This window comes from Limulus polyphemus, unplaced genomic scaffold, assembly GCF_000517525.1.
Source record: "Limulus polyphemus unplaced genomic scaffold, Limulus_polyphemus-2.1.2 Scaffold95, whole genome shotgun sequence".
Lineage (NCBI taxonomy): Eukaryota > Metazoa > Arthropoda > Merostomata > Xiphosura > Limulidae > Limulus > Limulus polyphemus.
The window spans coordinates 479,018-497,195 of NW_013665705.1; the positions used below are offsets into that span (position 1 = coordinate 479,018).

General features: G+C 35.3%; 1 protein-coding gene across 2 annotated transcripts in view; it reads right to left on the minus strand.

Moving 5' to 3' along the window:
* Positions 1-474: 474 nt before the first annotated feature.
* The window catches only part of LOC111088418, a 28,972-nt gene continuing 11,268 nt past the window's right edge, over positions 475-18,178 (minus strand). The window contains exons 2-7 of one of the 2 annotated variants that reach the window (XM_022398485.1): positions 15,011-15,349; positions 11,027-11,179; positions 7,451-7,576; positions 6,112-6,217; positions 1,798-1,939; positions 475-1,149 (exon numbers count right to left, since the gene is read on the minus strand). In XM_022398485.1, coding sequence (XP_022254193.1) covers positions 727-1,149; positions 1,798-1,939; positions 6,112-6,217; positions 7,451-7,576; positions 11,027-11,179; positions 15,011-15,349 — 1,289 coding nt within the window. In that variant the 3' untranslated portion in view covers positions 475-726. The remainder of the gene's footprint in view (positions 1,150-1,797; positions 1,940-6,111; positions 6,218-7,450; positions 7,577-11,026; positions 11,180-15,010; positions 15,350-18,178) is intronic. The other variant, XM_022398490.1, reaches the window with a different exon arrangement.

Sequence of the window (18,178 nt, forward strand, 5' to 3'; positions counted from 1 at the left end):
TTTCTCTCTCTCTCTTTGCTTTCCATTATATCGTGGCCTCAGGGTGTCAAAATAGGCCCAAATTGCCACTCTAGCTGTAAAAAATTCAGGGTGAGTACACCCTCCCTCCACCTATTTTCTGCCTCCCACAGACTTACAAATTTTGTTTCTGATGCACTTAGGAAAATATCTGCTATCAAGTTCACTCACACAACTGTTCAAGTACATTCTTTATCATGAGCTTTAATAACTAAGTTTATGAATTCATACATAGTATACGATTTTTTCTGCTATGATACAGATTTTTATTGGTTGATTCTTTTCAAGAGAAATACAAGCGCATCTTGTTTCAAACTGTTTTTTTTTGTAGGTTTAGTTATTTTATGAACATTAAACGGACTATTCTAAACTTTTTTATACGCTTGTGAGCCCCCAGTGGCACAGCGGTATGTCTTTGGTCTTACAACGCTAGAAACCGGGTTTCGATACCCGTGTTGGGCAGAGCACAGATAGCCCATTGTGTAGCTTTGTGCTTAATTACAAACAGAAACAAACTTTATAAGTTTGTGAAATGTAATAAAGATAGCGATATAAATTTTCTTTTGTACAAAAATTCCGTAAAACTTCGATCATACACTTGTGTTTGTTATTTCTAAATTAAAAATAATTAATATATTAAGGCCCACAAAATCACAAATACATCAATTTCAACGGTTTTCATCAATATTTATACGCTTTTTTTTTTTTTCACTCTGAATGGAATATAGGATTGTCGTAATACTTTTCGTAGCTGGTAGAGGGCATTGACGTAGTGCCCTCTCCAGCATCAAATACGTTGTCTTTAGAGATCTCGTCCGTGGCACTTGTAACTAGATTGGTGTGTTCCTGTTGTTGCTTGTCTGATTCACCATATGGTGATATTGGAAAGGGTATTGGTGACATGTGGGTAACATTATTTGCTGATTCTCCTTCGAGGTTAGTTGATTCTAAAATTGAGTCCGAGTCTTGATTCCCGATGGTTGCTATGGAGACCTCCAATTCCGTTGTTATGGTGCTGTTGTTGGCATTATTACTTGGCTGAGTTTCTAAGTTGCTGCATGATTCCAATGATGGGGCATTTTGACAGGCAGCCATAGTGTCTGTATATTCGGGTGGCGGGATTCCCAAAACCTGTTTATTAAAAATGCACAGAAAACAATTAACACATTTTTTATACGTTCTAGCTAACTGTGGGGCTCATTTTAATCACCTAACAACAGACATTTACAGGAAATAATGACAACATGTAATGATGGTTTTTGTCCTAAAATCGGATAAAAAGTATAAAACAGTTAGCTTCTTCAAGTTAAAGATAGTTCCTATATTGTTAAAATTTGACATGTTCACAGTGTGTGTTCTCACGGATATCGTGTGGTTTTATCCACTTTAACATTTCAGAGTTTGTTCACAAAAATATCGTGTGACTTTACCTAAAATGACATTTTCAGAGTTTATTCACACCAGTATCGTGTGGCTTTATCCACCTTAACATTTTTCAGAGTTTATTCACACCAGTATCGTGTAGTTTTATCCACCTTAACATTTTTCAGAGTTTATTCACACCAATATCGTGTAGTTTTATCCACCTTAACATTTTAATAGTATGATCTCATTGATATAGTTGATTTTAACCACCGTTACGTTTTCATAGGACGTTAACATTGGTTATCATAACGTTTTCATATTGTGTTCTATTGACATAAAAGTCTTTCCTCACAAAATCTAAGACAGGAAGGGGGGAGGGGATAACTAAAGTTATGAAAGGACTTGATATTTTACCTCTCTTTCTCGTTTTACCACTTCATCGTAAGTAGGAGGTTTGTCAAGTGCCCGGATGGCACCCAGTTCATCACTGATGGTAAAAACATCATTAACTTGACCGTTGCCTTGTTCTGTATTAGTGTTACGATTAGAGAAGGACCTGAGAAAAATGAATTAGAAATCAGTCGATAAAAAAGCAACAAATACATTTCATATGTAACACGCGTAATAAATTAAAGAAGTTTAAAATCTCATTGCTGGTGTTTGTGTGTGTGTGTGTGGGGGGGTACTTTTGGGGCCCTGGATGCTAGTTAATAACTCAGCAGACATAGGCATGAATAGACAGTCACGTTTTCTACTACTTAACCTTGTGTATACATTTTTCTATTTTGACTAGAATTTGAAAGCCCCTTGATGACTTTTATGGAGGGGGAGGGCAACTGTCCCCTTTGCCCTCTTCCCCGCAAGGTAAATGAAAACTTGTACCTTAAGTACTAATGATATAGAAAAATGTAATCACAACGCTGGGAACTAAAACTTTATGCAGTAATGAATTATTTATATATATATATATACAGTATAAAATAGATAACACACACACACACATACGTAAATGTAGTGGGTCGTTTAGTATATATGAAAAGAAAGTAATACAAGATCGAGTTTCATGTTTACTATTTATGTCTTTAAATAAATTCAGCTTGAATTGTTTGTTATTAAGCACAAAGCATCACAATGAACTATATGTACTGTGCCAACCACGAGTATCGAAACCCAATTTTTAGCGTTATGGGCTCTCAGACTTACCGCTGAGCCAACAGAGGGTTCAGCTTGTAGACCAAACTATGTGATTGTGGTTTACTCTGTGAACAAGAATACACATTGCTAAGACCACGAGACAACGTGGTATACTTTTCAAACAAATTCCTAATAAAAAAACTGAGAGGCTTGCTTTGTCGGATTTAGTGGCAAATTTTCATACTTCGCAACTCTTTGGAGTGATGTACAATATATTTTTAAAAGTGGGTATTTGGTATTAAACTTACCAAATTAACAGACCTTGGGGGGGGGGGGGTGCTCTTATTACTTGGATTTTGACTCTTGGGCTACTCTTTTTACCAACGAATAGTGGGATTGACCGTAACATTATAACGCCCCCACGGCTGAAAGGCCGAGCATGTTTGGTGTGACGGGGATTCGAACCCGCAGACTGCGAGTCGAGCGCCTTAACCACCTGGCCATGCTGGGCAACTCACGAGGAAACAGAGAAGATAATGTTAACGTCGGAATGGTATTTTTTTATTCTTCCAAGGATCGTTGGACCATTCCCGTGCCCATTTGTTTGCACCAAACAAATAAAGTGATCGTAGATGTAGTATCCTGACAGAAGACTCTCTTAAGCAACTTGTCCTTGGGCCCTGAATCAGATCCTTATGTGCAAGCAATTTCACCTTTCCAACCGGAAGCAACCAACTCAAAAGAATTCGGAAAACAAAGAATGAGTAGGAAGCTTATCTCTGTGTTAATGACAAAGTCCCCTAAACTAAAATATGCAGAAATAAATTAATTATCTGTTAATATACGGCAGGGAAGTGTCTGAAACCATGTTCATGTACAAAGGTAAGGGTTTGTTTATTTGGAATTAAACACAAAGCTACACAATGGGCTATCTGTGCTCTGCCCACCACGAGTATCGAAACCCAGATTCTTGCGTTGTAAGTCTAAGTCCGCAGACATACTGCTATGCCACTGGGGGGGGGCAAAGGTAAGGGCTAAGTGAATTATATGGTGTAGATTTGCAGCAAATCCATGAGTTTTATGGTAGATTGCCTCAGAATCAATGTTTGATTGATTCAGCCCAGTCAAAGAATCTTTGTTAAGTGTCATTTCAAGAACTTTCAATTTATTTCTTCAAAGTTTCAATCAATAGAAACGTTCAAAATTACCAGAAAATGTCATACCTTCGACATATAATAACTTACTTTTTCATCAAATTTAGAGTGAATTAACAAAATAGTAACTATTTTAATGAAACACTGTATACTTTTTTTATCATTTGACATCATACTGACTCCCCACTAAGAAGGTTTGGAAACAAATTTCAAGGCCCGGCATGGCCAGGTGGTTAGGGAGCACGACTCGCAATCTGCAGGTCGCAGGTTCGAATCCCCGTCCCACCAAACATGCTAGCCCTTTCAGCCGTGGGGGTGTTATAATGTGACGGTCAATCCCACTATTCGTTGGTAAAAGAGTAGCCCAAGAGTTGGCGGTGGGTGATGATGACTAGCTGCCTTCCCTCTAGTCTTACACTGCTAAATTAGGGAGGGCTAGCGCATATAGCCATCGTGTAGCTTTGCGCGAAATTCAAAACAAACAAACAAATTTCAATTATTTGAATTCATTCTTTCGGATCTGAACTGTCTATAACCCCCTCTCCCCGGTGGTTCAGCGGTAAATTAGTGGGCTTATAATAACGCTAAAAATTCGCTGTGGGCAGAGCACAGATAGCCCATTGTGTAGGTTTGTAGTTTTCAACAAACAAACTTTCAGATCCAAGGAAATTTATCGTGTTTTCCAACTTAGTAAATTTTTCTTAAAATGTATTCAGGCTCTTTATTCTTGTTTTCGTAATGACTGAAGTTGAAAAAAAAAAAGAAAATATGAAAAGCAAAACAGACCATATAGTGTAATCCTTTTAGATTTTCGGCTACTTACTGAATAAATGTTTTCGCTTATATATATACACAAATGAAGGTTAACTAAAACGAATAAACAATGAATAAAACCACGTTCATTGTCCGTTCCTTAGAATATACCTATCGAACAATATCCCTGTTAGCTCATTCCCATGACGTCATCTCCTTTTTCATAACATCCTAATGTGGTATTATTTAGTAATATAAACCCTAATATCATTTGTTGATCTATGTGTATGAGCCCATATCCCTTCATCTGCCCTTAACTTCCGTTGGTTCACTTGATTAGAATACCGATAACAGGGTTTTAATTATTTTTAAAGAGTGGGTGGTGCGTGTGTGTACTTGAAGTTAAGCACAAAGCTACAAAATGGACTATCTGAGCTCTGCCCACCACGGGTATCGAAATCCGGTTCCTAGCGTTGCAAGTCCGCAGACATACCGCCTGTACTACTGACGAGCGAGTGGGTGGTGCTACTACTAAAGAAGACTGGTAACCCTGTCAGTGCCCGACATTGTGTGTTTAGGTATGATTCCCCTAAAAAATTCCGAGGGGTATGCCACCCAAAAATTTTGAAAATCACGACTATCAGAAATACCATTTTCTGGCTCTTTTTCAAACAACAACATGAATATAAATTACAGCATGTAAAGGTAATAAACGTATGAACTTACATTATATACACTTACATGTTTTAGCTTTATTTGCACTAGGAGTGGTTTTAACACCTTTCCTATAAATACATTGTCTTTTGGATTATTTCAAATATCTTTTGTGTATATATATCATGCCAGCAAATGTGAACGATTTTTTTTCTCTTATATATATTTACTGACTTATTGGCTACAGTAAAATCATATTTATTACACGTCGATAAACATAGAATAGCAAGCACACCCCCTGAAAAGAATATATGGTTACACGACGTAAGTTATAATTCCCTCACTTCTTGTGGTATCAGAATGATTCCAAAACAAAAATTGATTCTTCCGGGATAAAGAACTGGTAGAGTTTGTCTCTGGTTAATTTTGTTTTATACTTGGTTATTATAGTCAAGAGGTTTGGGCGTGTCTCTCATTTTTCTGCTTTAAAAGTTTTACTTTCTTAAGTCTACTCAGAGGATCATGATGTGTTGGGAAATATTTGTAAGACTAGATAGGGTTTTACAAGTTCTATGAACTGACAACCCTACCTGAGGATTTCGATCTAGTTTTAAATGGACTTATGAAACTAAAAATCGGGTTTCGATACCTGTGGTGAGCATAGCACACATAGTTACTTGCGTAGCTTTGTGTTTAACAACAAACAAACAAAACAAGGTGTTAAGTGTCATAAGACAAGACTTTTAACACGGTGATTATAACAAAGAAGACACAGAGTGAGTAATATATATATATGTGCACACTTGCTTGTGAAAAATGTTATCTAACCCGTTTGTTAAATTGCCTTTATAAGTTACAGGAATATGGTGATCAGTAATCAAACGATTAATTACTAGAATTTTGACAAAGAAAACAATTAGGAGTATTTTAGTTACATTTTTAACCCATCATCGTAACCCTGTGTTTGTTTCCAGTTAATATCTTAATCTAATTTTATGATAAGTAAACACTGTCTTAATGAGAAGATACACACCGTCGTATTATGTATGTGAGAATTATTCCAAAGACTGCGATCATAAGACAAGCTGCGGAGATCATGGCAGCTGTATACACCTCCTTTGCTTTGGAATCAAGCGAACCTATACAATAAAATAACAATTCTGTGGTATTTTTTTATCTTCTAAAACAGTCATATTAACATATTATTTGATTGGATAAACGAGGTATTCAATTTAAAGAATGTTATTTTCTTAATTATCTTAATAATAATAACCTTTATTAATACTTTTTATTTCAATTTCCAACAGATAAGGAATTTTTTTCACTGGGTTTACAGTTGATTTGCTTTAAGTACAATATATTATAATGTAAGTTTCATAGTTCAGTGCGTCCTCTCTCACAAATCGTCTGGCATAGGAAGGTGAGATTGCATAGGGATGCCAAGGATATAATACGGATGCAAATATCACAATTGCCACATGTTACTGCCAGAGGCGCCACTGTGATATAATGTCTGATCAATCACATCAACTGTTCAAAATGTGATCCTCCAGCGTCTAGAATGCATTTCATTCGTGTGACAACAGACATTACATCAAAAATGGGAATATCATCTGGTATACTGGTCACTACCGGGACAATTGCATCTTTGGAGGGGGGAGGAAGTGTGTGAAGCTTTCCACGGTACGTACTTGACTTCGGGTATCCCCAGGTCCAGCAATCGGTGAAATAGGTGGCCATTCATAAGGAAAGTGACAAGGAAGGATTCTGTCCTTAAAGTGACAATGAATGGTTCTGTCCTTAAAGTGACAATGAATGGTTCTGTCCTTAAAGTGACAAGGAAGGATTCTGTCCTTAAAGTGACAATGAATGGTTCTGTCCTTAAAGTGACAATGAATGGTTCTGTCCTTGAAGTGACAATGAATGGTTCTGTCCTTGAAGTGACAATGAATGGTTCTGTCCTTAAAGTGACAATGAATGGTTCTGTCCTTAAAGTACTCCTGAAGGACGTGTTTTTACCTCGTTACAAATTGCGGAAGACACCATACTGCATGAAAACCATAGTGTCTATCACATTTTGTTGCTGAAGCATGGGAATCACATTAGATGTGAGCATTACATGGGACCGTTCAACATTGAATGTGCAGGCTTGCAGTCCATGTGCAATTGGTTTTTCAAAAAAGATACGGTCCAATAACTCAGTCAGCTATGAAACCGCACCATACTTACTCTTAACATCCGTATGCCATACCGTTTGTGAGATATGACCCAAAAACTTGCTTTATTATAATCATCCAGCATAAACGTTAGACATTCAGTTCGTTAAGTTGATGTTTCGTTCTAAGTAATAACGAAAGGAAACTAATACCTACTTTTAACACAGCCTTCTCCGTAACGGAAATAATACTGGTAATCACACAAACACTTGCCATTACCAGAACACAGAGTATTAGGCATCTTGCACTGCTCGTTCACTTGGCAGTTTCCAAACAGCATTGCTACAGGACATAGAAAAACAAAACAAAAACGCATTTTTTGACTATAAAACCTTTTTGGTCTCTAAAGTGTTCGTTCAAGTTTTTAGATAAATTTTAGGATTTTTCTAAAGTAATCCTAGTCGGCATTATGGCCCCTGGGGGGTCAACGGTAAGGTTAGGACTTATAACGCTAAAACCTGAGGTTTGATTCCTCGTGGTGAAAAGAGTCTAGATAGTCCATTATATATCTCTGCGCTAAAAGAAACAACAATAAGAACGTAAGTTGACGCTACATCCGGAGTTGGTGAATTTATTTGTAACTTTAATTTTTAAAAAAAGCACTTAAATATTTGTGACAATTTTTCAAGCCTGCGTGTGCGCGTATTTATTTCAATCTCAAAAGCTAGTTCTTCTGAAAAAATACAAAGAGTATTTACCTTACAAAGGTGACAAATGGGTATTTGTATTAATACAAATGCACTTGACGATCAACTCAACGATTTTTATATTTCATGACAGAGGCGTTGCTAGGTGCTGGCACACGGGGCCCGTGCCCCAGTTCTATTTAGCAGTGCCCCAAATTCCCAGCTGGTGTCTTGAAAAATCAGAATAGAAAAGCCCCCCAGTGGAACAGCGGTATGTCTGCGAACTTACAACGCTAGAAACTGGGTGGGCAGAGCACAGATAAACTATTGTGTGGCTTTATGCTTAACTATAAACAAACAACCAGAATAGAAAACCATGATTAGCGACATCTGTGTTTTATGGACACACTACATGTTTGTAACTACGCTCTCTTACGTCAGAGCCAATAACAAATAGGATAATTTTTCCTTATTTTTTTTATTAATTCTGTTAACAATGGTTAAATAGTTTAATCACGAAATATGATGAGTATTTAACGTTTTAATTTTAGCAAATTGCTTCACAAGGGGTTATTTGTACTGCGTCCATCGCGGAGATTGGACATTCAATCCTTGAGGTATCAACACTTATGCTTACCCCTGAGCCACTGAGGGCGATTAATTCTTAAATAATTGAATATTGACAAGTATTTTAATTTAAGAAACACACACTTGACCAGGTTAGAATAAAATCTGTCCCTAGTTATTTGAGCCAACAGTAGACTACTGTTCTCTACGTTGATTGTCAAAATTGTCAGCGTCTTATCTGACGAAAAAAAAATGGTACGAGTCTATTGTAGTCTCTGTTACAAGATCTACATTTTCTTGGTATTTTGAATGAATTCACGTGATTATATCTTTTCTAGTTTTAGAATAACATATATTTAATTATTAACTGTAAATATAGTTTCTTAGGCTATATAGAAATATAAGAGATTAACAGTTGTGGTCCATCAACCAACCCCAACGACAAACCTGATGTAATATGCCCTTATACTTCTACAGGTCATATATTCATGGAAATGTAAACGCATATTGTCTCTTTACGTACTGTTATAACTTTGTTGTTTCGTAGTGGGTTATTTTAGGTTATCAGGTGAAAATAATTCTAAACCAAGTCCCACAAACGATAAAAAAATATGTTATTTCTTCCTTAACGTTTTTGCAAACTGCCTCCATTGTACACAGTTGTAGGCCACGTTTACAAATGACGTTAACTACACTACGCTAATGTAAAAAATAAATTTACTTGTACCACTTCATGGTTAAAACAACAACAAAATACACACTGAATGATTCGATGTAGAGGCTAGGAATGACTCGAATATCTTCACAACTATCTTGTATTTATAATCTGCCCTCGAATTTACTAAAAAAAATTGACGTCAATTTTTTTAGAACTTTCTAAGTATTCTAAGCCTATCTTATTAAACTTTCAATCTTGACGCCATCTTGACCCGCAGCTCCCTCAAACAAATTACGACATTAAAAATATAGCTTAGAACAGTATATATGAAACAAAAAAACAACTGTTGCCAAAATTGCAATGCACATGTTTGTCTTGAGTTATGAGAGAGAGCTAAATATGGATAACCACTCTTTAGGTTAAATTAACCTCATCGTTTTTAATGGCATAGCCAGGTTGGAAGTTAGAGATGGGGAAATGGCAAAGGACTCCAAAGAACCAATTCAACGTTTAACATTGGACGAATGCGTACAAAGGTCGCTATTTGGGTGGGGGGTTGAGAGGAAGTGCTTGCCATTTAATGAAATTATTTTCTCTTTTAATCAGGTACAATTTTTTCGGAGGTAGGGATTTATCCTTCTTTATTTAACCACCTACCCATGATTGCACTAACGACGGGTTTTTATATTGTATGTGTGTGACATTTAATAATAGCAAGAACACGAAATTAACGGTCTATATACATAAACATAAAGCAGACTATAGTGGACTATAACAAAATATTGTATTGAAAATAGATATCAAACACTTTCAGTATGTTATATACTAAGAAGTTCGTAGGGACTGATATGTTTCTATATAAACATACGTTAAACAATATGAAATTAATATAACGCATTTAGATTTAAAACTTGCAGAAATGTGTAATTGTTATGAGAATTTCAATATTAGTCAGTATTCTTAAAATACACAAAATTTAGAAGTTTTTTTTAACCAAACTGTTTGCAGGTATGTAAATATAGCTTATATGATAAAAAGTATCATTTTTATCTTCATTGTCAAAATGTCTAAAGTTTTGTGTGATATTCGTTCAGAAAGATTCTGTGAGTGTCCACAAATTGAATTATTGGATTCCAAATCTTATCCCTAGTGTTACTGATACTTGTGAGACATGACTTTGTTGGCTTCAAGGTCTCTAATAACACATGAGTCACAAGAACATGTCATCAATATTGCAATTAATACAACTAATTACAGTTGGCGCCCCCTACAATTATTTTACATAGAAAGTGAGTTATTTCATCATATTCTTATCAATTCTTTAAATTGGGTGTTGTAACAAGCAAACACATAAAATTATTCAACACGATCCAATATGTGAAACCCGCTGGTAGTGAACGCTGTACAAAGAGGTCGGTAATATGAGACGTTAATTTCGGAGGTAGGGATTTATCCTTCTATATTTACCCCCCCTTCCTCTCCGTGTGTCTTTTGAATGCTGTAGCTGTCCATAAATCGGTAAGGTATCGAAGCAGGAATTATAAAACTTTGACGCGCATGTACTAATCTTTATATGGCTGCTATAAAATAATTTAAGAAAGGTGTCACAGGTCAAATAATAATGGTATGAAAAACGATTCATTAATATTATTGTAAGTACAAACTTCCAGTAAAAGTGGGAATTTCTTGGGCGACATCTATCACTTTTTTTCCCATTGTAACCATATCACAAGGCAACCTTTATAGCGAAACTGACAATTTTCACCACTCTAACAATATCACATTTTATTGTAAACTAGAGTTGATTAATTTATTTGTATCTATATCTATAAATAAGAAGACGGTAACATTAATTATTATCACCCCATCGTAACTTCTTACCTTCCCTATAGCAACCAGGTTTAACATAAGATCGTTGTACAAATACGTAGCCGATCGGGCAGGCACATCTCTCTGATAAACACTGCAAAGGTAAGTCCCCACCTGTTATCCATCCACATTGGTCATCTCGTTGGCAGGTTTCGTGAAAGTTGACTAGAAACAAAAGCCTTGGTTAAAACTGATTTTTGTGAAAGGGAACTAAAAATGCTGTATTATTTACATAGGATTGCATAAAATTCCAAGACATTATAGACTTGAAGTGTGTTATGCAAGAACATCTAAATAAAAGGACATTAAAAGACTTGAAGTGTGTTATGCAAGAACATCTAAATAAAAGGATATTATAGACTTGAAGTGTGTTATGCAAGAACATCTAAATAAAAGGATATTACAGACTTAAGTGTGTTATGCAAGAACATCTAAATAAAAGGATATTATAGACTTGAAGTGTGTTATGCAAGAACATCTAAATAAAAGGATATTATAGACTTAAGTGTGTTATGCAAGAACATCTAAATAAAAGGATATTGTAGACTTGAAGTGTGTTATGCAAGAACTTCTAAATAAAAGGATATTATAGATTTGAAGTGTGTTATACAAGAACATCTAAATAAAAGGACATTATAGACTTGAAGTGTGTTATGCAAGAACATCTAAATAAAAGGACATTATAGACTTGAAGTGTGTTATGCAAGAACATCTAAATAAAAGGATATTATAGACTTAAGTGTGTTATGCAAGAACATCTAAATAAAAGGATATTATAGACTTAAGTGTGTTATACAAGAACATCTAAATAAAATAATATTATACACTTGAAGTGTGTTATACAAGATGATCTAAACAAAATATATTATATACTTGAAGTATGTTATACAAGATGATCTAAATAAAAGATATTATATGCTTGAAGTATGTTATACAAGATGATCTAAATAAAAGATATTATATGCTTGAAGTATGTTATACAAGATGATCTAAATAAAATAAATTATATGCTTGAAATATGTTATACAAGATTATTTAAGTAAAAGATTTTATAGACTTGAAGTGTGTTATACAAGATGATCTAAATAAAAGATATTGTTGCGTCATCGAGATCATGTGATTCTCACGCTCTTTACTTTCTAGAATTATCCTGTACTTTGGCGAATGTTCTAGTTCTTACTAGATATAGGGTAGGCTGGTATATAAAAGAGGGGAATGTAATGTGTGTGTAGATAGTGAGTAATTGAACTGCAGTCGGAGAGCACGAGAGACGTTACAGCGTTTGTTTAGCGCGATTGTTGAAGTTGAGTGTATCGGTAAAGTTATATTCGGAAATAATAAACCAGTTTTATTAAGAAAGGACTTGTGTCGCTTAAGTTTCGTCGGAACGAAGTTACGGAAAGTTAATTAACAATCGGAGACGTAACAATATTATATACTTGAAGTATGTTATACAAGATGATCTAAACAAAAGGATATTTTATGCTTGAAGTGTGTTATACAAGATGATCTAAACAAAAGAATATTATATGCTTGAAGTGTGTTATACAAGATGATCTAAAAAGACAGCAGATTAGGGACTTGAAATGTGTTAAGCAGGATGATCCACCGTAAATTCTCGCGTATAGTGCGCACTTTTGGGCTCAAATAAGAAGTGCGCACTGTACCAAGAAATTGTATTTTTTCAGGTGAATTTTTCAGTCCGGATGTTGCCTCAATACGTCTTGTAATTTGACATAATCATCGTTTGTCGTTGTCGGATCACTAGAAGTAAAAAATAGAACCACAACAGAGAAGTTTTTTTTTGCGCTGGGTTGTAAGATGACTTTACTATCCTATGCTAGAATACATTCACAGTAATGTTCAATTGTAGTCACTCTAATACTTTATGTACAGGGCATTGTTTAAAACATGTATACACGAATAACAGGTGATCATAAGTACAGCCTTTGTTTGTTCATTAAGTAATACGGTTAATTAGTTGACAATGGTATTCACTCACACGTGCACGTACAGTTACTAATCAACACAACAATACACCACTGCTACCTGAAGGCCAATCAGTTGTTAGAATTGCTCTGCGCACTATACACGGGCACGTTGATTTTTTTCTTATTAATTAGGACAAAAATTTACTGCACACTATACGATAAATCACTGGACATTACAGATTGGAAATGTGTTAAACAGGGTGATCTTAGTTACTGGACATTACAGACTGGAAATGTGTTAAACAGAGTGATCTAAGTTACTGGACATTACAGACTTAAGATGTGGTAAATAGGATGACCTAAGTTATTGAACATTACAGACTTGAAATGTGTTGAACAGGATGATTTAACACTACAGGACATAAAAACTATAGTATATATGTTGACATTTTTTTCGTGAATTTTCAGCAAACACTGTAATGCTTAGCTATATAACGCAGTAGCGTTGATTTATTTGATGAACCTTTTGGCAAACACTGTAGTGCCTAGCTGTAGAGAAATAATATTAATATTTTAGTATACCATTAACTGTAAAATAGTCTTTTTAATGAACTTTCTGGATAATTTCATAATACCTAGTTGCAACGTATGACGTATGTTTGATATATCGTCTCACAGTGCTCCAATTTTGAGCATTTTCGGTTGTACGTGTAGATAATTAGAAACTTGTGCATGATTATAAACGTAAATATTTAGTGTGTGTTTTTTATACTTTAATAACGTTTGAATAAATCTACAACAAAATTACTTAAAACTATTATTTAGAAGTTTCAACTAAAAAAAAAGATCAAACATATTGTTGGTGTGAACGTGCTTTACAGTTACTATGAGAAAAATATATACACTAGATAGGTGAAGTGAAGAAAATGTGTCTTTGGCCACTATTCAGTTCTTCACATTGTATAGTCGCACAATAGTAGGTATAATTAATAGCAGGTATATTTTCACTATGATATAGGTCCGGCTTGTCTTTCTTTGGTTAACTTCTGTTCGGGGTTACTGATGAGGAGTGGAATTCTTTGAAACTAGTATAACTCAATAACACACATTGATCCAAGTGTAGATTGAACTGGACCTCCCTTGAACTTAGACATCGAGACTGAACAATTTTCGGAATACTAAGTTTATTTATTTAAAAAAAAGATATTAAAACAAATTGTTAACAGTATGTCAGTTTCTCTCAAATGACCCAAAATCTTAGTGGTGATGTCAGTCCACTTAAGTGGTGTTGAAGTATTGACTGATGGGGTTCAGTTCAAAGGTCATGGCTGGCTTAAAAATGAAAAATAAAGTCCGTCTGTCGTCTGTTACGTGCAAACTTAGTCCAGCAGTTTTGCTGGAATCTATATATGATCGACAAGGTGTGAAACCGTATGGGTTTAATCTAATGAAAAAAGCATTCACATGAGAAGTGGATAAGTTATTGTAATGACAAAGTGTTGACGTGGGAAGTGGATGAAGTTAATGTAATAACAAAGTGTTAATGTGGGAAGTGTATGAAGTTAATGTAATGACGAAAGGCTTAATATGGAAAATATGAAGTCAATGTACTGATAAGTGTTGACGTTGAAGGTGTTGAAATTAATGTAATGACAAAAATGTTGACATGGGAAGTAGATGAAGTTAATGAAATGACAAAGCGTTGACGTGAAAGTGGATGAAGTTAATGAAATGACAAAGCGTTGACATGAAAAGTGGATGAAGTTAATGTAATGACAAAAGGGTTAATATGGAAAATATGAAGTCAATGTAATGATAAGTGTTGACGTTGAAGTTAGTGTGATGACAAAAGTGTTGACATGGGAAGTATTTACTAATTAATCACTTTCAACAGTACTGCTTTATTATGCCTTCTAAACAAAATATATATACACGTCTATGAAATTTCGTTTCTATTATCCTACTAGATTTAATTGTATTTCAATCAACGTCTTCTTGTGTAAGCCCATACTTATTTCCCGGTTTAAGATTTAAAACTAAACTGTATTATTCATTCTCAACTCACCAAAAACGTACAATTTAGCCTTTTTAGTATAAGTCCTTCCTTCTAAGGTCGCCTCGCATCCGTATTCTCCTTCAGATGCTCCTGTAGTCTTGAATATCGAGAGAACGCTTTCATACCTGAGTTTGCTCGGAGATGAAGATAAATTAAATAAATTTGTTTTATCGTTGATGGAAACGTTCGGGGAAGACACGAGTAGCTTGTCGTTAAAGGACCAGGAAAAGGAAACGCCAGTGACCCGAGTACTGACTTGCATAGAGCAAAGGAAAGATGCCAAAACTCCTGCAGGGACACTAAGAGACCATGGTTCAATTTCTAACACGAAAAGTTCATCAGAGGTAACTGGAAGTATATAAAAAAGATGACACTGCGTGAATAATCACAATGGCACACGCATTGCTTGTTAATTTCTTTATAATGCTCGTGCAAGGGTTCCCTATTTATTTTTCGTCAATTCTGTAACTAGGGGAGCGGATGAGGGCATACAGTTACTCGATTTGATGACATATATGGACCCCACTGGTAATGTACGGTGTAAAAACAAGTCAGTAATTTAAGGGTTAAGAAGACAAGTCTTTGAAGGTTGAGTATAATACGTCTTGATGATTTCACTGAATATTTCTGTCTTCAGTTCCTTTAATTATATATGATGAAACACCTCCTCCCCTTTACCTTCTGCCAGCACCTTCTATCTACCCACCGTGGAAATCCTAGGTTGCGTGCACGCCGAAAGCGAGGAACAGTGCAGTGAGCAGTGTGGCAAACAAACAGTTACATGCTTGCACCGGAAGCGACCAGCGAGAATAGAGAAAAGGCGCGAAATGCTCTACCTGCTACTCACAATATCAAAATGTCGTTCTCAAAGGCAAAATGTGTTCGTCTAGAGTCGTGATGCGCAAATTGTGGGGTTGCGCGATTGTGACTACAGGAGCATATAAATTATATCTCAAAGTATAGGCTTAAAAGTAAAGAAGTTTTAAGAACTACTCTACAAATATTACTATGGTTAAATAATATAGTAACAAAATTAATATGAGGAAATGACATGTACAGTAGACACATAATTATTTTAAAACCATTAATATTAAACATAAGGCTTTCGTTATTACAAAATGTATTTAATAAATTATTGTTATTATTTTTGTTATACTCGTTTTTGTAGGTGTTCTTTTTTTGTACGTTTATTTGGCAACATTGTTTGGGACAGTTGAGAACGATTCTAACATATCGTGGGCTGATGTGATATGTTTAGGTTCACATTCAATTGCAATGTACACGTTAAAACCCTGCCATGACCCAATATCTACTTATCCCCATTTTTAACGAATACACACACACCAGAGCCCTTACATTTATTAGATAAAACAGTGACGAAAGCTATACTGAGATTCGATTCTGATTGGTTGAAAATCGTGTCCTTCATTTAATACTTGATATGGAATAAAAGTGGGCGTTCCTGGGGAAATAAAATATTTTGTATGTTATTATTAATATGCTTCCAGAATTAATTATTGTTATCACAGTATAGTTTTTAACACAGTTCTAACGTGGAACTATTTAAAATATATATATGATAATAGTAATATTAACTATTAACCGCTGAGCACCATGGGACTGTCCCACTTCGGCTCCATTACACTCCTGGTTTCACGTATTATGTTTAACCCACTGCTTGAATTTATCTTGCCTGTAGTTACAGCTTTTTCTGTCGGTTATTTCTTTATCTGTTCTACTAATAATGCTTATCCACTGTGACAGTTTTAATGAATATACCTTTTGTCTCTCTTGTTTCACATTATATTTAATATTTAGTGTAACAGCCTTGGAGTGTTACCTCCTATCTCTTTTACTTCTTCCAATTTCTTATGTAGCAATATTTATCCCTTATCTTCTGGAAACACTTTATTTGTTCTCTACAGTAACAGTCATCTGTGGCGATATTTTTCTAATCTAGTCGCCACTATAACGATATTCCTTGAGCCTTTATCTGCTGTTATTACTTGTTGTCAATGTCCTACTTTCCTTAAAATATCTTTTTTTTTAACAGTTATTAAAATTAATTATAATCATTATAATCCTTTGGATATATCTGAGCGATTTCTTAAGAACCGTAGTTCTTCTAAATACTTACTTTCATGTTTATTTACAAATAGGATAAAATACAGTATTGGAAGTGAGTATGGAAACGCCCCTGGTGGCTCAGCGCTAAGTTTGAGGGTTTACAACGCTAAAAATTGGCTTTCGATACTCGCGGTGGGCATGGCATTGTGTAGCTTTGCGCTTAACAACAACAACAAAAAAAATGGAAACAGAAATGAAAAATGAATAGAAAAGGCAAATACTATGGGAAAGCCTCTCTCTTATCATGTGAAAACTAACCGCAGTAGAGTATAGTCACGTGCTGATACACTGTAACTGGTTGTCATCCAATCAATAAGAAAGTCCCACGTCAGTATAAAGCCTACAAAAATAGAGGTAGCCATGCTTTGTCCAGTAAGAATAGTAAATGAAATTTACAATAATATATTAGCAGTTTTATTTACAGTTATACTAAAACTCTGTCAATGTTGTTCAATTAGTGATAAAAGACCTTTAACAATATTTTGTCTTATTGGAAATCCGTGTATTATAGCTTATTAAAAGCTCCATTTTCTGTATGAATAAAATCTATGTAATTTCACCCATTAAGTGATATTGTAGGTCTGTCGACTGGCTTTTTCTCTATTTCGGCGCGGCATGGCCAGGTGGTTAGGGCACTCGACTCGCAATCTGCGGGTCGCAGGTTCGAATCCCCGTACCACCAAACATGCTCGCCCTTTCAGCCATGGGGGTGTTATAATGTGACGGTCAATCCCACTATTCGTTGGTAAAAGAGTAGTCCAGGAGTTGGCGGTGGGTGGTGCTGAATAACTGCCTTCCCTCTAGTCTTACACTGCTAAATTAGGGACGGCTAGCGCAGATAGCCCTCGTGTAGCTTTGCGCGAAATTAAAAAAACAAACAAAATTATCTATTTCACGGGAGATTCTCCCCCCCCCTTTTTTAAATGAACATCTCTCCTAGAATATTTTACCCATCTTACTCTTTATGATGAGTTCAAGTAATGTGGAATGAAACTCACACAAATTGTGAAAGTTAAACAGTAACTGCTTGTTGTTGTTAAACGGTTTTGA